This window comes from Drosophila hydei, unplaced genomic scaffold (genome assembly GCF_003285905.1).
Source record: "Drosophila hydei strain 15085-1641.00,03,60 unplaced genomic scaffold, DhydRS2 tig00000060-arrow-pilon, whole genome shotgun sequence".
NCBI lineage: Eukaryota > Metazoa > Arthropoda > Insecta > Diptera > Drosophilidae > Drosophila > Drosophila hydei.
This window is the reverse complement of record NW_022045656.1, coordinates 410151-430058: the sequence shown is the minus strand read 5'-3', so window position 1 is coordinate 430058 and position 19908 is coordinate 410151. Positions and strand designations below refer to the sequence as shown.

General features: G+C 36.3%; 5 protein-coding genes across 8 annotated transcripts; 3 read left to right on the top strand and 2 right to left on the bottom strand.

The window, feature by feature from the left end:
* Positions 1-81: 81 nt before the first annotated feature.
* Positions 82-2605, bottom strand: LOC111599689. Its single transcript, XM_023315395.2, has 2 exons — positions 2353-2605; positions 82-2242 (listed from the first exon to the last, which is right to left on the bottom strand). The coding sequence occupies exons 1-2, from the start codon at positions 2366-2368 to the stop codon at positions 543-545; spliced, it is 1716 nt and encodes a 571-aa protein (XP_023171163.2). The 5' UTR covers positions 2369-2605; the 3' UTR covers positions 82-542.
* A 2454-nt stretch (positions 2606-5059) lies between these two features.
* Positions 5060-11761, top strand: LOC111599691 (protein lin-54 homolog). 2 transcript variants are annotated; one of them, XM_023315400.2, is made up of 5 exons: positions 5060-5420; positions 8260-9761; positions 9834-10783; positions 10845-10984; positions 11104-11761. In XM_023315400.2, the coding sequence occupies exons 1-5, from the start codon at positions 5393-5395 to the stop codon at positions 11436-11438; spliced, it is 2955 nt and encodes a 984-aa protein (XP_023171168.2). In that variant the 5' UTR covers positions 5060-5392; the 3' UTR covers positions 11439-11761. The 2 variants fall into 2 exon arrangements, with proteins under 2 accessions (XP_023171168.2, XP_023171166.2); XM_023315398.2 differs by lacking the exon at positions 5060-5420 and adding an exon at positions 8075-8187.
* Positions 5861-7771, top strand: LOC111599692 (elongation factor Tu, mitochondrial). 2 transcript variants are annotated; one of them, XM_023315402.2, is made up of 2 exons: positions 5861-6118; positions 6174-7771. In XM_023315402.2, exon 2 carries the CDS (start codon positions 6196-6198, stop codon positions 7660-7662), a length of 1467 nt encoding a protein of 488 aa, XP_023171170.1. In that variant the 5' UTR covers positions 5861-6118; positions 6174-6195; the 3' UTR covers positions 7663-7771. The 2 variants fall into 2 exon arrangements, with proteins under 2 accessions (XP_023171170.1, XP_023171169.1); XM_023315401.2 differs by having other exon boundaries at positions 6171-7770.
* A 329-nt stretch (positions 11762-12090) lies between the features above and the next one.
* Positions 12091-14887, bottom strand: LOC111599680 (guanylate kinase-associated protein mars). Of its 2 annotated transcripts, XM_023315386.2 has the most exons (3): positions 14658-14887; positions 13503-14555; positions 12091-13435 (listed from the first exon to the last, which is right to left on the bottom strand). In XM_023315386.2, exons 1-3 carry the CDS (start codon positions 14761-14763, stop codon positions 12210-12212), a joined length of 2385 nt encoding a protein of 794 aa, XP_023171154.2. In that variant the 5' UTR covers positions 14764-14887; the 3' UTR covers positions 12091-12209. The 2 variants fall into 2 exon arrangements, with proteins under 2 accessions (XP_023171154.2, XP_023171153.2); XM_023315385.2 differs by having other exon boundaries at positions 12096-13435; positions 13503-14885.
* Positions 14888-15109: 222 nt separating this feature from the next.
* On the top strand, positions 15110-18744 carry LOC111599694 (protein enhancer of sevenless 2B). The gene is made up of 5 exons (XM_023315414.2): positions 15110-16006; positions 17637-17734; positions 17813-17932; positions 17986-18151; positions 18227-18744. The coding sequence occupies exons 1-5, from the start codon at positions 15929-15931 to the stop codon at positions 18398-18400; spliced, it is 636 nt and encodes a 211-aa protein (XP_023171182.1). The 5' UTR covers positions 15110-15928; the 3' UTR covers positions 18401-18744.
* Positions 18745-19908: the final 1164 nt, after the last annotated feature.

The window sequence follows — 19908 nt, the reverse complement described above, 5'->3', positions numbered from 1 at the left end:
AGAAATTGTATTTTCATTAAATGAAAACAAAACATTCGATTTGAAAAATGAGCAAAAACATATATTGGAATATTCGATTTGAGTGAACTTTTTGATTATATAAAAAAGTTAATTGTTGTGTACTGTAAAAGACAGTATCTCTTACAGAGATAAACAGAGATCCTGTTATGCTATGTGCTCACAATACACATTAGTAAATTTTACTCCCAGAATGGAAGGTATTTGCTTGCACAATGTGACGAATGAGTCAACGCCCTCAATTGCAATGGTTTACTGTGAGCCCCAAAAACTCGCATTAAGAAAAACGACGGAATTCATTTATCAAAAATATTTATTACATTAAAAAAGAATACTCGGAAATTAGATACGAGGCTTGAAATTGACTTTAGACAACATAAGTAATATTGAATCGCGGACGAATATGAATATTTAAGGCTGTTATAAGGTCAACATAACTGTACTGTACTTAAAAAAGACACACAGAGAAAACAGTTATGCTGACATTGCAACAGCAGCAAATATTCACTTAATCGATTATCCGGTTATCGATTATCCGCGTAAACACTGATGTTGACATTGTAGGGCTTTTGTAATTGCTCCTCCGATTGGCAACTATTGCTGCTACAGCTACGCCTACGCTCCTGAACCGGATTTCTTGCTACTGGTGAGGGATTGCGTATGCGCACCTTATTCATTGAGAACTCCAAATTCTCATCCGCCAGCTGGGATGTCGTAATTCGTATGGGTACATTGTTTATTCGCGTGTATATGGGTTGGTTGCTGCTAACGGGCATGCCGTTTACGTGCAAATTAAGTAGCTTGTTCTCGTTCAGATAAGAAGCCGACAGACCTCCCACGCTGCAGTTACTGCCACTACCGACAACACTGGCATTGTAATTATTAGAGCTGCCCGAGCTGCGACGCTCCAGTGTTCTTAATGGACGTCTTTCCTCCGTCTGTGAACATAATCTTGATTTCATGCCTTGCAATGTTGCCAGATTCCGTGTGCAGTTTTGCAGCCGTTCAGCTCGAGTTGCATGCGTTCTGGACTGGTTTAAAGAACATGACACCATACCTGGCAATCGTTCCGCCGAAGTAGGCTTCGACAAATGTGAATTCACATCTACAGGTGAAGCGATTGCTGTTGGCATGGAAATTGCGCGGATTGGCACACGCTGGTCTCTCCTATCGGAGTGACAATGCACCCACTCATACTCTCTTTTTCTCGGCTCTAGCCCACGTACCCTGCGCCTTTCACGCTCCGATTCTATCTGCTGTAATCTTTCACGCTCACGTTCCTGTTCACGCAGTCGCACACGTTGCTGCTCCTTGAGCATGTCCTGTGGACACACCCGCTCCAAACGATTTCTCTCTGATCGCACCGGCAATTGTTTACCCTTGAACACATCGCACTGGCGACTATCTTGTGTCCATGTTTCAGGCAGACTAAACTTCGACAGACGCTTATCAATGATAAAACTATCCGAACTACCAAGCTGCTCTGTTTGGAAATTGGGAATCATTTTGGACCTATCTGTATTGTTATGCAAACATGTATCAGTTTGAATCTTAATTCTCAAACTCTTATCCAGATCTAGCTCAGATTCAAGCCCCTTTATATTTATGTTGATCGCACACCCACTACAGGTGCTTGCGCTCCGCCTCGGGGACAGCTTAAAAGTGGATGTAGACCAATTTTTTTCAGGGTCTTTAAGAGTGCAAAAGGAAGCACTTCTGCCTCTGCCTCTTCCTACGCCGCCTCCTCCTCCATCTTTGTGGATATCTCTATTTGTATTAATGGAAGTTTGTTGTAAACTGGTGACACTTTGGCCACGAAGTACCGTCTGATATTCGTCTTGATTGCAACAGGTACGCAGCAGTGGCTGAGTACGAGGCTTACGTACAGTAGGTACAGTGGGTACCAGTATGTCACGAACTTTGCTCGGCTGTGATGGTACGCATTTGAAATCATGCAGAAAATTACGACGTCGGTGCTCAACAAAAGCACTCGGAGGCGTCGATGCAGATGGCTGTCTTTCATGCTTTTTGCCATTAAACTTAGGATTTTGATAATATGTCTCGAAATCGGGTGCCTTTGATTGGGTCAATTGTGGTCGTTGGTAATTCTGAACTGGGTAAGCGGGTCGATCAGCGTAACGAAAATTATACGAATGAATTTTAAACGGGTCATTGGAAAAAACCTCTGCAGACTGACGACGTGTATAAGCGGTACTGGCAGCATCTGTCGATGAGAAGGCCTTGAAATTGTATTCATTCAAAAAAAGCATGTACATATATACATATAACTATTGTGAAATATATATGTATATATTTACATACATCTGAACTTACACTGACGGCGATTCATTATATGAAACAAATTTAGTACTTTTCAAGGACTTAGGCCAAAGGGGTACAAAATATTGCGCTGCATTCATCTAGACTTTTTTTGAAAATGAAAATTTTTCCAAAATGAAAATTTTGTCAATGACGACTTTGTTCAACCCTAGTCCAAATGATTTTGATCTGATTTTTGAGTTTTTCAGGCCCACATTAAAACTACAAAGCAATAGGACGTAACATTTGTGCAGCACTTGGGTTATAAGGAACCCGCCTTCTTTAAGCAAATCAATTTGAAATACATTATTTAATACGTCAAAAGTATATAATTTTAAAATCAAATCGATTAAATCATCTCTAGCTACATATATCTACTCCATAAAAAAGTTTAATTAAATGCATACATGCATGGTAGCTTAAGATATATATATATACAAATATATATTTATATATTTCTGACGCAAAAAGGGAACTACTTAGAAAAAGTGTATCAAGTGTTTTTGCATTGATCAATATTATCTTTAGTACATTAATGCGCGTACAAATTGTATAATTCTTTCCCCTCTCTATCTAGAGCTAAGGAAATATCGATAGCATCATCGATACATCGATACCTAGAAAGAGCAAATCCCTTATCATTTTATTGTTTTGTTACGTTATAACTGATACAATGAATCAAATCGGATATTTCCGCGAGTCACTTGGATGGCTGCAAGTTTCTCCACGCGTTGTAAGCTATGTTTAACGGCTACGTAAAATCCATATATTTAAATCCTCCAAATTGCCATCAATGGGCATATTATCAACATTTTTACGCGCATTACATAATGAAACAAACAAAATCATTCTCTTTTTTAGCTAACAGAAAAGAGTTGAAAAGCAAATACTTATAAATTAATCGCAGGTATACAATGAGGATATAATTAAAACGATTGTACATACGCAAAGCTGAAATACTTGCTGATTATAGTTGTTGTTTTACTGTTCTTAATATGTATAAAAATAAAATATCAAATAACAAATTTAATAGCAACTTTCTAATATTACATATTATTGAATTGGCTATAAGGTAAATGAGTTTTTGAAGAATTGCAAAATGCAATCATGTACTCACCACACATTATTACTTACACTAAATTTATTAATATACTTATACAATTATGTAGTACAAAAGCATTGTGCAGGGTAATAAGCAAAAAATTATAACATTTATTAGTTCCATTTCGTTTTGTTGTTGTGCGTGTTAGAGCCTGCTTAAATACTTGTGAATTAGACAATATAGTATAAAACAATATATATAAAATATGTACACATACGAAACCGTTATTATATTGATATTATAAACATACATATACACAAAAAAGAAAAAAGCTGGTATGGGGTCAAACAAACTATAATACAAGTAGCATAATATAATATTGGCAACAATATCTCGTTTTGTGCACAGTAGTGAAGCATACTATTACACAAGTAAAGATATATTTATTATACTCGCACACACATATACTCTCTTTAAAGTATTTCAATACTGCTAGCAATATATAAAATGCTTATAGCTTAATACGAGCATATTAGTCGAAAGTTAGACATTAAAAAATACTTAATACAAATTTGCATATGCACTATATTATATTATATAACTACTAACGTTTAATATATGTACGATACTAAACAAACAGATTATCTATAAATATCGGCATGCAGCCTTCTAAAACCATGTCGAGGAGGTTTTTGAAAAACAGTTTCCAAATTGTATTTAAATGAAGAAACTTACATATGTATGTCCAAAATGAATATCGTTAACTGTATCATGTTTTCGTACTAAAATAGAAAAAAATACTAACTATATTATGCAATCTATATTGGTCGTTTGACCAAATTCAACTATTTTACTCTCATCTGCTAACTAAGGTATTATAAACGATCAAACAATCAAAACTGCGTTAAGTTAAATTCCAGTCTTACAGCAAAATTATTAAACACACGAAACACATATGTAACTGAAGTTGTTGGTGAATAAACAAGCTAAATTCGCAAAAAAAAACGTTGAAAACTAATTTTATTGATTCAATATCTTTTTTTTTTTCAGAAAATTTAAAATTCGACAGAAATTTCTATATGAAAATTCAAACCAATTTTCTGTCTCGGAAAATCGGAAAGTTCGCTGACAAGATTTTTAGATAAATGCTTCTAATGTAGTAAATAAGCTTTTAATTTAAATTTTTGCATTCGTCTCAGTGAAATTATTTAAAATCAGCTTTACTCATTTTCATACACAAGATATATATATATATTTTTTTTGCTCTCCAGCTGTAGTGTGACAGAGTAATAATTCGATATAGGAAGTTATCATATGATCATTTATTCTTCTGATTATACGTGTTGCGCGCTAGTTTATTAATTCTTTTCAAATGAACGAATTGAGCAGCCCCATGTTCATTTTATTCGTTTTTGCAGTAAATCGAACTATTAGTTCCTCCTGTTATATTACTGTTATTAGATTACCATTAGGTTTATGGTTTTCACCTTTAATTTTAAACTGGATATCGTTTAATTATTAAAATATTTCTTTTAATGCCACATTTTTAAATTATGATGTCTGCAAACACTCAAATAGTTTTTGTATAAGTCAAAATCAAGTTGCGATATTTTCTGAAAAATCACTCGTGCTTGCTGTTAACTAACAGTAGATCAAAATGTAAGGCTCGCAGTACAACCGTGTGTATGGGCTACAGATAAACCTAGTCACCAACATGCAGTTGTGAATTTAGTCTTTTAAATTGTGTTTTGAATACTTATCTTAAAAGGTATAAAAAGTGCAAACGGGACTTTCAGATACGAAGTGAAAACGAAGGCAAAGTGAATGTGATTATTCTCCGCAAATGAGCAGTGATTGTATCTAAACGATATTGAACTTTGTTGGCGTAACTGCTGTTTGTACACACAGGAAAAGCAGCTATAGGTTTTTTCTTTTTTTGTTTTGAGTTGTGCGCGCACATCAATCAAAACAAAAATATTTATCAACTGATACTTTAATTAGCATTGAATAGTAATGGATACTAGTGTAAGCTCTGAATTGGGTAAGTTGCTGAATCGCCGTCAAAGTATTTTTTATAGTTTGAATTGAATTTTCAACCTCCATGGTCGGTACACCACAGCGCGTGTACGTCAGTTGCCCAGGCGGCCGATATATGTACGTACATACATATGCTGGCGCGCAAATTATGGACAAGCTCTGTGAGCACTTAAGAAATGCGCTGTACATATATATCAATAACTAAAACATGTTTCGCCATTACCCTTTAATAACTAAAGTTTTGTATTAAATGAGAATTGCGAAAATGTAGTAAAATACAGTATTCATTGCATTCTTTATACAATATGATAAATCCCGAAATATCTATAGGTCATCTGGCAACGCTGCATCTTTCTAAGTGTATTTCTTGCTGGTCACACAGGTACAGTCTGTGGACCTTGTTTGGTTTTAGAGAAATATTATAATATGGTATATGAAATGTAAGACTGTCAGTTTAAAAGTGCACAAAGATTTCTTGAAACTACAAAGAAAACATTTTATTAAAAATTTGATACACAATCCATCCACAACTTTCATGCATAACGTATACAATCTTGCCACCTTGCAAAATTAATGATTATATATAGTGGCTACATTAAACTTAAACTATCTGGCAGCACCGGATAAGCAGCACATTTTGAGGTTTACGCAATTTTTTCAACTCCAATAAAATTATAAAAATAGATCGGCTCTTAAATTATTGTAAGTTTTAATTTAAGATTTAAGTAACCTCCGATAACCATTTAAGTTGTAGTAGGCAATCGTAAACTCTTAATAAAATGATGTCCCAGGCATTTGCATCTGCTGTTAGCCGGACTGGAGTTGTATTACGTTGGAACCGGCGTAGCTTGAGCACGGCGAGAATTCTGCGTAGTGTCACACGTCAACGCTTGGCAACCAGTACAGCATTTATTAAGAGCTGCCAAAGTGGAAATTATATCCCTGCCTCTACGTTCCATCTGCAGCAATATGTGAGGCAGTACGCTAATGAAAAAAAAGTGTTTGAACGCACTAAACCTCATTGTAATGTGGGAACCATTGGTCATGTGGATCACGGCAAAACTACCCTGACGGCAGCTATAACGAAAGTATTAGCTGATAAGCAGTTAGCAGAGAGCAAAAAATACAATGAGATCGACAACGCACCTGAGGAGAAAGCTCGTGGCATAACCATTAATGTGGCGCACGTTGAGTATCAGACAGAGACTCGTCACTACGGCCACACTGATTGTCCCGGACATGCGGATTATATCAAGAATATGATAACAGGCACCGCACAAATGGATGGCGCTATATTAGTAGTGGCCGCCACAGATGGCGCTATGCCGCAAACACGTGAGCATATGTTGCTGGCTAAGCAAATTGGCATCGACCATATTGTTGTGTTTATCAACAAAGTCGATGCAGCCGACCAAGAAATGGTGGAGCTTGTCGAAATGGAAATTCGTGAACTTCTTACCGAAATGGGTTACGATGGCGATAAAATTCCAGTAGTAAAGGGGTCAGCATTATGTGCTCTTGAGGACAAGAATCCCGAAATTGGCTCTGAGGCTATACTTAAATTGCTTGAAGAGGTAGATAATTTCATTCCCACGCCAGTGCGAGAGTTGGATAAGCCATTCCTTTTGCCTGTGGAAAATGTATATTCTATTCCTGGACGTGGCACAGTTGTTACGGGTCGTCTCGAGCGCGGAGTCGTTAAAAAGGGAATGGAGTGTGAATTTGTGGGTTACAACAAGGTTCTAAAGTCTACAGTCACCGGAGTAGAGATGTTCCATCAGATTCTTGAAGAGGCACAAGCCGGAGATCAGCTAGGTGCTTTAGTGCGGGGTGTAAAGCGAGATGATATAAAACGCGGAATGGTCATGTGCAAACCCGGAAGCGTCAAAGCTCTAGATCAGCTGGAGGCCCAAGTGTATATACTGTCCAAAGAGGAAGGCGGTAGGACCAAACCGTTCATGTCGTTCATTCAGCTTCAGATGTTTTCTCGTACGTGGGATTGTGCTGTGCAAGTGCAAATCCCGGATAAGGAGATGGTTATGCCTGGCGAGGACACGAAACTTATATTGCGTCTCATTCGTCCAATGGTCTTGGAACAGGGTCAGCGTTTTACACTTCGTGATGGCAATTTAACATTGGGCACGGGCGTTGTTACAAATGTTATGCCGGCCCTTACAGAAAGTCAACGTTCTGAGCTAACAGAGGGTAAAAAGGCGCGTGAGAAAAAGGTCGCTGCCAAAAAATAAAATTTTGTATTCATCAAATGCTTTTTTAAAAGTCAATCGTATACAAATAAATCTATTATTAATTTAATTACGTTTTATATATATTAAGTAAATTTTTTCTCCAGCTTTATGTTAAATGCATACATGTCAAGTCTTTAAATAAAGCCGTGTTACGAGTAATTGCAATCATAGGCTCGAAGCCTTTTATTTGACTGTAGAATTATCGTTATCGATAATACTAAATTTAATGCACTTGTGCAACCCAGCAAAAACTACTTAAATAATTTCTTTTTACCCAGAGGCATAACAAAGTTAGTAAACATTTTGCAAAATGATTAAATAAAATCGAAAAAATTGAAAATTTATTATCACAAGCTAATTGTCGATTGTTAGAAATAACAGCACTAGCTCGGGGCAACCAGTGTTGGTCAACGCATTGATTGAATGGCTACGCAGCTGATGTTAATGCTGAATAATTTTGAAAATAAAGAAGTATTCACTTCTCTTCTGGAAATATGTTTGCTTACCGTTTGTCAGAGCGTTCGGGTATATTGTTTTTATTGATTAATTATATTTAAATTATTTATCATGTTTATTTGAAATTCATATGATTCGCAGACGAACTGGGTGATACCACGCCATTGCCAGGACTTACTCTTTACGATTTGCTTGACCCATCAACGTCGTCCAAAGAACAAAATCTGGAGAGTGATGATAATAGTGGAGCTGATACTGATAACAAACGGGGGTATGTGGTAAAAAAAGAATCGTCAACCACAACAAACGAACTGCTGAATGCACCGGGACAAAAAAAGGCGCAAACTGTTAGAATATTAGAGAACAAACGATTGACAGCACCCATGGGAACTGCTTTAAAAAATATGTTAGAAGGATCTGTTCGAGTTGTAACGACACCTACAAAAACCTCATCAGCAACAGATATTAAGATCCTAAACAAGTTACAGACTAAACCTTTGAATGCTTTTGGCAATGCGCCTGTAAAAATCGGTAGCACAACGATAGCAGCACCAACCACATCGCCAAAAAATATTGGTGGCGTAAAAACAGCAATTAAAATTTCTGATGGTAAGGTGCTCTATCTGCAAAAGTCAACGTTACCAGTAGTAAGCGTCACAACTGATCGCTCGGCACCTACCAGCTCGAACATACGTCACGCCATTCTTCCGAAGGGTGTGACTCCAAGCGGTACGCCAACAATGAAAAACAACGCTTCGAACTCATCATCTTTAACTGTCCGAGGTTTAACTACAGTTGAAACGTCTAAGCCAACAGGTCAATCATTAAATGCTGTTGCAACAAATGAGTCATCTTCATCAGGTTTGCTTAAAAGTCCATCGGCAGATGCAGCATCTATACCAGTAGCTACTAAGATACAAGTGGTGCGCACCGCCGATGGTAAGCTAATTAAATTAAATCAGGGGTCTCCCCCTGTACTCCTAAATGCGAAGCCAGCAACTTTAGGCGTAAGAACCTCAGTTAGTTCGACACAAGCAGCAATACCAACAGCTATTTTAAGCAACAATAGCAATAAGCTCATGAACAAGCCAACTGCACAAGTTATCATAAAAGGACCTTTGAAGCAATTGCCAGCTGGAGCGTCACTTAGACCTGTCATCAATAATTCAAGCAGCAGCAGCAGCAGCAGTAGCAACAGCAATAATGCAACAACTAGTACCAGCAGTAGTACTATAGCATCGGCCACTATAGCAACGTCAGCTGGGTCATCAATGCCCACCGGTAAAATGCTTGTTCAAAGTTCTACGGGCAAACAAATTGTTGTGGCCAGTAGGAACATAATTAAATTATCACCAAAACCAAGCACAAGCACAACATCAAATACAAATACCACAGCCGGTGGTCTACATGCGATTCAATTGCCGGGGAAAAGTGGGCTGCAATATGTGCGAGTTTTACCTAACAACAACAGTAGCAGCAATGAAATAAAAACTAGTCCTCAAAAGGTGTCACTAGGACGTCCGCGGACGACCAGCAACAATAACAGCTCAACTGTTTCTGTAAGTAACACTACCAAAATCGTTATGAAAACAACGGGCGGAAGCATAGTGCCGCTCCCGTCAATGCAAACTTTGGTTCCCAGGGTAAGTAGTTGAAAACTGAAATCAGTATAATGTAATACTTTAAGTTATCTCTATTTTAATATTGTATTACAGCGAGCACCTGGCGCTACATCCAATGCAGCATATACTAAGCCCCTCAGCAACAGCAGTAGTTTGGATGCTGCACGCAAACATCGGTTATCCGATATTAATGTACAACTAAAACAACTGACGAGCGATAACGTCACCGATTCAGGAAGCCCAGAGGCGAAGAAAGCACGTTATGTTATAGCCATGCCGCACACCTCCATGACATCAGCCACAGGATCAGCAACGTCGACAGCTTCAACGTCACAGAAACATATGCAAAAATTAATAGGAGCACGAGTACCGCAAGTGAAGCGCGTTCCGGTGCAGGGCGCCAATATGACGGGCAGTAACAGTAACACCACTACCCGAAAAGTTTACAATTTGGTCACAAAAAGTGACGCCAATGGGGTCAAGTATATGATATGTAACAAAGGCGGTGAAGGAAAACCACGCACAGTTTTTAACACGACAATGCGACGCGGTTATACGTTAGCCGACACTAAACTGCGTCGACCACTGGCGCTGGCTGCGCAACAGGCTCGTTTGAAGCAAATGAAACCGCACCAGCAAAGGCAAATAGTAGCACAGGTCAAACAGCGGCAACTACAGCTACAGAAACAACAACAGTCGACCATAACAAAACCACAACAACAACAACAAATATTAAAGTCAACGGCTTCGCAGGACACAAAAATAGCTGTACCTAGCAAGCCACTATTTGACGTACTGAAACCGCCGCAAATGCCAGTACCTGTAACTGGAGCAGCTGCCGCACTTGATGCCTTAGGTGGTTCGCGACGAAAGCACTGTAACTGTAGCAAATCTCAATGCTTAAAGCTTTACTGTGACTGTTTTGCCAATGGAGAATTTTGTCAGGATTGTACCTGCAAGGATTGCTTCAACAATCTGGACTATGAGGTGAAGCGAGAGAGAGCCATTCGCAGTTGCTTGGAACGTAATCCCAGTGCATTTAAGTAAATTAATTAGAGATAGGAATCCTTACACAACTTTAATAAATTGTTACATTTCCTATAGACCTAAAATCACGGCGCCCAATTCGGGGGACATGCGGCTACATAATAAGGGCTGCAATTGCAAGCGATCGGGATGTCTGAAAAATTACTGCGAATGCTATGAAGCTAAAATACCTTGCTCCACTATGTGTAAATGTGTAGGTATGTATAAGACACATTATCTGATATAATTAATATATGCAGTAAATCCTACAAAATTATAATAAAAAAATATTTCTTTAGATATTTCTTAATCCTCAATTTTTTTTCTCAATCCTTAGGCTGTCGTAATATGGAGGATCGTCCCGATGTTGACATGGACTCTATGGATAGCTTAGCCGATGTAAAATTGCAAGCGAATAAAGTAAAAGACCTCAACGGAACATACATACAGGACAATCGCTCGAATGTTTATCTGACGGACGATGTGATAGAGGCGACTATAATGTGCATGATTTCGCGTATTGTTACGCATGAAAAGCAAAACTTGCCCATAGAAGAGACGGAGCGTGAGGTGATAGAAGAGTTGGGAGAAAGTTTAAATCAAATAATAACTTTCGCCAAGGAGAAGAACGACACATTTCACACGGACGATCACAAGACGACGGCGGCCTAAAAAAGGAAAGGAATGCTATTTATATTCTTAAAACCTAAAACTTTCGCTCCTCTGTATGTAGCTTTAATGCACATACAATATTATTTCATAAGTTTAAAGCGATCTGACCTGTTTCTATTTCAATGTCTCTTAATTAAGCTTTCAAAAAGTTGACCTTAAAGTGTAAATTGCAAATAAATTAATATGCTATTGCATGAACATAGCATTTCCATTAGCATTAGCAAATGTAAGAACAATATCATCGGATCGGCACCATTTATGTCAGAAGTAACCCCAAAGTCCTGCTACTGTGTACATAATTAAATAAATACAAATTTATTAACGCACAATTTTCAATTATATTTAATTTTATCTTACAAAATTTCATAAATGAATATTTTGAGATTTGGTAGGTATTAATAATGATAGTAAACTTTTTGCTTGAATCCATAAAAGTCAATTTCGAAAACTCAACTGGGCTCAAGGAATATGTAAATTGATTATCTTGTGTAGAGTTTATTTCTAATACTGCAAATCATATATCTAACAATTAATTAGTGCCTTAAACTTTAACATTTCCAAATATAAGCTGGTTTTATCTTATTTTTTATATTCGTTAATCAAATTGACTACTCTAGATTGTGGATTGAAAATACTGCCAAATAAAATAAAACGCTTTCCAATTAGAGTAAAGAAATGTCTGTTTACATTATTTGCTTTTCATTAAAACCTAAAAAACATTTAATATACCAGCCGTTTCGAAGTTTACATAAATTCTGATGACTTCGAATTTTACATAAATTCCGATGACGCCCTTAGTTTTATTAAACGATTTCGAAGCGAATAAGTTCTTGATGTATTTCCACAAGTCTCCCCAGTTTTTGAATTTGCTGAAGACACTGACGGGCCGTCCTGTAATGAGACTTTCTCTAAGCTCATATCCTCCTCACAGTCATCCAACTTATCACATCCAACGATGGTCTCATCTCCACTGACATTACCCTCGTCAAATGTGAACTGGAAACGACGAACTTTTTTTTTCGCACTAAATATGACGTTTCGAGTTGCCGAATTTTCACGTTTTTTGGTTGCTGGAGTTTTTAAAATAGACATGGGCTGCCCTCTTGCTGGTGTCAACTGCTCACGAGTTAACTGCTCCGCTGCCCCCATAATAGCAGACTTTAATAAACTTTTCACTCCAATTGATGGTCGATTTACACTGCCATTAGACACGCGAAGAACGGTACGAACTGGTGAGAAAGATTTGCGATCTCGGACCACAATAAGACGATGCTGTAAGCAGCGTTTCGGAGTTTGATTTAGTTGATTGCTTTCCTCAATAATTGCTTGAGTTGCCTGTTGTCTTCGTTTGTCTGCAAAAGCCTTACGCAAAAAAGATTTTAACTCGCTGCTCGGCTTAGCGGTGGGCTTTAACTTGGCTTTGGGACCTACTTTAGATTTTGTTTTCGATAATGTCCCAGCGTCTTGATCAATCCAATCATTTGCTTTCAAGCGCTGCAGAATATCGAATCGTTTATCTACATTTTGGCTTTGCAAGCGCAACATATCCCACCACCCCTCCAAATCGTCAACAAAAACGGGCTTAGAAGCCTCACTCCCATCATTTGGTAACTGGTCAATACCTGTGGCACCTGATTCACAGCGATCAATTAACCCTTTGAACTGCATAAACTTTTTGCTAGTAAGCAATTTAGTCTGCCCAATAGCAGCATCTATAATATCCTTGGCTCCAGTCTCTAAAAGTCGCTCTTCATTTTGGTTGCTATATAAATGCCATTCATCGCAGAGTGAATGAAGGCGTTTAATTTCGTTATCCAGCTGGATTCGAAAGTATGTCACAGAGTCCATTATGCGACTCACTGCAGCACACTGCAATGTGCTACTGTGGTTATCATCCTCTAACTGCATTTTCCCTTTTCCACGAGAGGCGGTCACAAAAGGACTTGATTGACATTCTTCGTAACGTGGCGGAGTGGTTGCCAACAACGTCAATTCATCTAAAATTGTACAGATTTTAATTATGAATGATAATTCAATTGGATATAAATTTATTAAGAATCCTACCCTCCGCGGCATCCACAGAGTTCTGTGACTTCGATACTTTTGGCGATGGTGGTAACAACTGTCGCTTAGCAGCAGCAACTGTTCCATTTGACTCACTACTAACATCCACCATTGGGTTATTGGATGTGTTAACATTAGGCTCCAATAAATTATCCTCACTGTTATTTGATTTGTTCTGAGTTGATGTTGCCTGTGCTTTAAATTTAGGCGTAGAAGGTGTCTGTAAATCACATATTTCTTGCAGCTGGTCTAATTTTGTAGAAATTATTTGCCTAATTTGCTTTTGTTTAGAGTGTGAATTTTTGGCCTTCATGCGTGTCGACAGCTCAGAAAGCAGAGGTTTAACGCCTTTTCTTTGTGCTAAAGTTGTTTTGGTTTGGACTGCACGACCACCTCGAGAGTTCCCTGAAGTTGCAGCTGCTTCGAATGGCTTGGTTATCAAATTTGGTGGCCTTGAACTTTTAACGGATAGTACTGTTGACTTTACCAGTGGTGGCTTTTGTTTAAGGTTAATCTGTTTTGGCGGTTTTTCCTTTATACATTCAGATGATGTTTGGTTTTCAGTTAGAGCTGATCGAGAGACTTGTTGTCTCGTCAAAAGGTTTGTTTGCACAGATTTGGGCTTTGTTTTAAGATTTTTATGACTTTCTCCAAAAGCAAAAGGCTGTATTCTATTAACTATGTGACTTGACTTAACAGCAGCAGATGACTTCGTGGGCAAATTCGTGAATGTATTAGTCTTTGGAGGGTTAGAAGTGGTAGAGGTCAGGAATAAGGGTTTCTCAGACTGTTTTGTTGGCCTCTCCGGTCTATTATCAACGACATATAGCGAGCGACGATTGTGATGATTTTCTGATCCAATCGACGCAGATGGCTGCGACACAGCTTGCCCGCCCTTGCATCCATTGCCTTTTTTTAGGGATGCTTGGTGCTTATCAAGCGCTTTCCACTTGAGGAAGCGTTCCAAGTAATTCGCCTGACGTTGTGACATTTTATTATTGTTAGAAGTTTCATTTTGCGAAAAAAGTTGATTTTCTTGCTCGATATTTGCAGCTGTAGGTGGCAAATAATTTAATTTCAGTTGCTTTTCTGGTAATTTTGTCTGCGGGGTAGGACTGATACTTATGATGCGGTTTTTTTGAAAAAGTTCCTCACGTATTTTGCTCCGAACAACGCGCTGTCGTTCACGGTTAATTTTACAATGATTGTGCGAGCTTAGCACCCCAGAAGACACCTTAAATAAATTCTTACGATTTTCCATTTTTCGACAGTATCACTCCAATTTTATTTGATTTGTATATTTTTAAAAATTGTATCCTTTATTTTTAAACCAGACAATAATTCTAACTACAAATGTTGTACTAAAGCGGTCGCTTGGGATACCGATATTGCCACATTACACGATTGCGTGTGACCGCACTTTGCGCATGAAACTATTTTACCGATTAATTAATACTAAAATTATATATCCCAAGGAGATAATATGACCTAATTTTAGTAAGATAATTTAATAATAATAATTTAATTTAATAATAATTCCATTAGTTCTGATCCACATTGAAAATATTTTTTAAAAAAATTTGATTAACAATAGACAACAAATAATTAAAGAAGGAAAAATTCGCTGAATATTGCAAAAGTGTGTGTGTTCGTTTCAGTACGAGTGTGTGTTCGTACATACAAATGTCTAGATTTTGTATGTCTAGAGGGGTTAAAAAATAAACAACAACATCACTGCGCCCAAAAGCATTGCCAGCATAAAGTGCACGCTCTGCTTTGAAAAGAAATTATTTTTTCGGATGAAAGAAAAACACCGCACATGGGTTCCAAGCAAACTAATATATAATGAGATAAATAGCTAATAATCTGAATAATTATTTGTACTCAACAATATATTTATTAATAGTTTATAAAGTACACGCTGCTGGCAACGTTATGCAAACTCAATTTCTCTCTTTCTCTTTCTGTCTTTCTCACACACGCATACCTATGTGTCCGTCATTCTCAGTTGATTCGTCGTGAGTGCCGCTATCACTTTGTGTTTGTTGCTCTGTTGCTGGCCTGGCTGCGGCCCCGTCATCGTTGTCGGTGTATTTTTAATCACTTTTCTCGCTGCCTGTGGCTTTGAAAATATTGTACTAATTTGGAGACGTGCAATCAAATATATGAGTTATTGTTTATATAATAAGTTTCGTTGTGTTGATTTCAAATACAAATGTGAAAATATACGTGTAAATCACAACAATTTTCCACAAAGCAAAGAGCAGAGCTAAGAGAGTAGGCACCTACAAAACATTCTCATATTTGTATGGGCGTATATGTGTATGTGCGTGAGCAACTTGAGCTGATAAAAAGTAAATCAACTAAAGTTAAACAAATAGTACTTAGAAAAGCAAAAATTTAAAAACAAATCCAACCAATACAAAATGGAAGCAATTGCCAAACACGATTTTTCTGCTACTGCCGATGATGAACTCAGTTTCCGTAAAACTCAAATTCTAAAGGTAAGGAAATGAAATGACAAATATTACAATAAATTAAACTAAGTAAGATAAGACTTAAATTTGCATACATCTTCGGACAGCGTATAAAACAATTTTATAGATTCCATCCAGAAGATACTGCAATTAAAGCCGTCGAGTCCTTTTCCATATATTTGCATACAGCGTACACCTCGCATTCGCATGTACATACATATATATATGTTAATCTACATTAACAGGAAAATGCATATGCATATGTGTGTATGTAAGCATGCCTCATTTGTTGATAGAGTTGTGCTCGCTAACGATGTTAATCCAAATACATTTTTTAGTGTTGTGTATTAATAATATTTTCTTTTACAACACTTTAGGAATGTTTACAGTGCATCCATCTCACACAAGAAAACATCTTTGCAACACATTCTCCAGGTTTTTCGGTTGATAGCTTGTGATCAGACCATTATTACGCTGTTGACACAAGCTATATTTTTTTAATTCAGCCGGAATATACCTTACATAAAAATATCTGATAGTTTATTGAATAATGGACAAAAACATCATGTGAAATGCTATACATTTATATGTACACATATTATAAAAGCCATTTATACCAAATTCTTGTCATGCAATAACCAAAAATCTTTAGTCTTTGGCACATGTATTATTTAGACGAATAAATGGATATTCTGCAAGTGTATATACATTTTAATATATGTACGTACTCTTATATTTGGCCCAGCTGGAGACAGGGCCCAAGCCCCAAATTCAGTTGGTGAATCTGGTTTTTTCCTTACTACAATATTGTCTCAGTCTTGAACTTTGCCTTAGGTGATCGCTTGCCATATTTGTGGTCCCTTTAACCAATTGGTGCTCTTTGTTTTGGCAGACGAAAGATCAGGTTTTTAGTTGTCGGGCGATGTAGCCAGTAGACTGCGGCCAAGTTGTTCTTTTTAATTTTTTTTTTTATTTTACTGCCTTTATGCTCTTGTCGTAGGTTAGTCACTCAGTATTCAATTTTGATTTTATATACTTGCTGTGAATGTTGATTGATAATGTCAGTGACTTGGTCTTCGCTTTATAAAACAACTGTTTCTAGTTTATCAGTTGCATTCACTCCAGATCAAACGAATAAGCGATTGGCTTATCAGCAAGCAATTTATTTCATGACACCACCAGCAGAATTGAGGCTGCAGAAAGTTGGAAACCCCGGGTATACGTTAAAACTAAACTGATGTACTTGGATTTGTGCGCTATTCTTGTACATGGTTTACTTCATACTTGAACAACAAATTAAGCAATGATTTTTGCAGTCGGCAGCAACCAACTGCATTAAATCATTCACGAGCCGTATATTTAATAGTATATTTACTATTACAATTAAATGAATAGAATAAAGGAATTCAGAGACTATATAAAAGTGCATATGTATTTTGTGTCTTAATTCACTCGCCATCTTAATGATATCGTTTATTACAAAAGAAAAAATCGAACATGATTATTATGTTAACCAAAGTTTCGAATAAAAGTCCTCCACTGAAGACCCATCTCTTTATAGAAAAAAAAACATTTTGTATTTCTTCAATTGTATTGCTATTAATTGAAGCTGTATTATATTACATTAATAATAATCAAACATATTATTAATTTACAGATATTAAATATGGAAGACGATTCAAATTGGTATCGCGCCGAATTAGATGGAAAAGAAGGGCTTATTCCCAGTAATTATATAGAAATGAAAAATCATGAGTAAGCAATATATAATGAAGATCAATTGAAAAAAAATTATAAAAGGTTTGTATATTTCTTATAAAATATATATTCTAGCTGGTACTATGGACGCATAACACGCGCCGATGCGGAGAAATTGCTGTCCAATAAACTTGAAGGCGCTTTTTTGATACGCATCAGTGAGTCAAGCCCCGGCGATTTCTCCTTATCCGTCAAGTATGCAACGTTAAATAGTTTCTTAATAAATATAATATCAAATAATTTAACAGATGTCCCGATGGAGTACAGCATTTTAAAGTACTGCGGGACGCCCAGAGTAAATTTTTTCTTTGGGTTGTGAAATTTAATTCCCTCAACGAATTGGTCGAATATCATCGAACAGCGAGCGTATCGCGATCACAAGATGTAAAATTGCGCGATATGGTACCTGAAGAGGTATGGAAATATCAACAAATTTATTTAGTTTAGCTTATGGTTAATCATAATCCAAAATATTTTTAACTCTTGCAGATGCTTGTGCAGGCGCTTTACGATTTCGTGCCCCAGGAATCTGGAGAATTGGACTTCAGACGCGGCGATGTGATCACAGTTACAGATCGTTCCGATGAGAATTGGTGGAATGGCGAGATTGGCAATAGAAAAGGCATTTTTCCAGCAACTTACGTGACGCCATATCATTCATAATAATGTACACCCGAACGCACACACATATATAAGCATAAAACTTACTACGAATGAAAAAGATACCAATTTGTAATACATATAAATATATGTACTGTTCAATTATATGACATGAACATGAGCAAAGCAGATAAATATTGTATAAACCGTAAGCATATAAACCGATTGCATTTTTTACATTATTAACAAGCAGTTTATAACTGTTGTATTCTAAATTTATGCGAAATTGCAAGAACTAACACTAAACTGACAGAGTCCTTTTGTATGGCGAATATATAGATCATCGCACTATATATTATTAATGTAACAATTTTTGATATATATATACACGCATATATAAATAATAAAAAAATATATATTTTATTTAAGTTCAATGATATGTAGCTTTCCACGTACACCACTCTAAATGTGCTATTATTTTGTGTTCGTGTGTGTGTGAGAAAGAAAACAATTTATGATAATTAAATATATTATAACAAATTACCAATAAAAAATCCACAAAACTACCACATATTAAACAAAAATTAAAGAAAAAAATTATGACAACAATATTGCCTAAATGTCTCGAAGTGAAGACATTTAAAATGATTATCATAATTAACCTTAATATATAATATATTTACATATATTAAACAATCGATATTAAGTATAAATTGTGCTTCAGTTGCATCATGTACGTGCTTTTCGAATCGCCTTTACAAAAATTGTGTAAAATTTGTTTTCTCATTTAAACATACGATTTTATTGTGCTTAAAATTTAGTTGCTGGTATTTGATATACATTCGCAACTTCTGAGAAGAAATATTACATACATTTTAGCTACTGACAAACATACTAAATATAATTATTTTTATTTTGCATAAGCTTCTTTTGTTGTCATAACATTTTACCAATTATCCACACATTTTTATCATTAATATATGCATAACACGAATAAATATGAAGTTGCCAATATCAGTAACCACACCGAAAGAAATAAAACAATATTTTTATATGTAATTCCTAACAAACGAAAATTAAACAAAAAACGATGTTGCCTCAGAAAATTTTGTCAAAAGTTATTTGATCATTATAATTACATATGCACAACTTAATGGACAACTAACAGGATACATATTTGTATTAAAATATGATAAATAAAAAGGCCAGATCCGTTAGTATTCGCTAATAAAAGCATAGATAAATAATAAGTCAGAGTAAAATCAAATTTGAAACAAATTAATTATTTAATAGTTATTTTCATTGCAAATTAAAAATAAGTGAATTTGAAAATAAAAGTTCAAATTGAATTGACATTGTTGATTGATTAATGCGACAATAGTATAAATGAAAAAAAAAATAGTTATATCCGTATTTACAGAGGCATGTTTTGCGACTTGAAACTTACTGAGTAAGCTTGTGAAAATATCACTGTTTAGACACCGTCATCGCCAAAACATCGATAAATAGTAATCGATATAAATTCCATTTACAATTTTGTAAAGCTTCTGCTAATCTTTTTTGTTTCCTGT

Coding starts and splice junctions, on each gene's coding strand:
- LOC111599692 (XM_023315402.2), top strand. CDS start 6,196: ATGATGTCCCAGGCATTTGCATCTGCTGTTAGCCGGACTGGAGTTGTA.
- LOC111599691 (XM_023315398.2), top strand. CDS start 8,157: ATGTTTGCTTACCGTTTGTCAGAGCGTTCGG. Junction 8,188..8,259: donor CCGTTTGTCAGAGCGTTCGG/GTATATTGTTTT, acceptor TATGATTCGCAG/ACGAACTGGGTGATACCACG. Junction 10,784..10,844: donor CGTAATCCCAGTGCATTTAA/GTAAATTAATTA, acceptor CATTTCCTATAG/ACCTAAAATCACGGCGCCCA.
- LOC111599680 (XM_023315385.2), bottom strand. CDS start 14,763: ATGGAAAATCGTAAGAATTTATTTAAGGTGTCTTCTGGGGTGCTAAGC. Junction 13,436..13,502: donor CTCTGTGGATGCCGCGGAGG/GTAGGATTCTTA, acceptor GTACAATTTTAG/ATGAATTGACGTTGTTGGCA.
- LOC111599694 (XM_023315414.2), top strand. CDS start 15,929: ATGGAAGCAATTGCCAAACACGATTTTTCTGCTACTGCCGATGATGAA. Junction 17,933..17,985: donor GATTTCTCCTTATCCGTCAA/GTATGCAACGTT, acceptor ATAATTTAACAG/ATGTCCCGATGGAGTACAGC. Junction 18,152..18,226: donor GCGATATGGTACCTGAAGAG/GTATGGAAATAT, acceptor TAACTCTTGCAG/ATGCTTGTGCAGGCGCTTTA.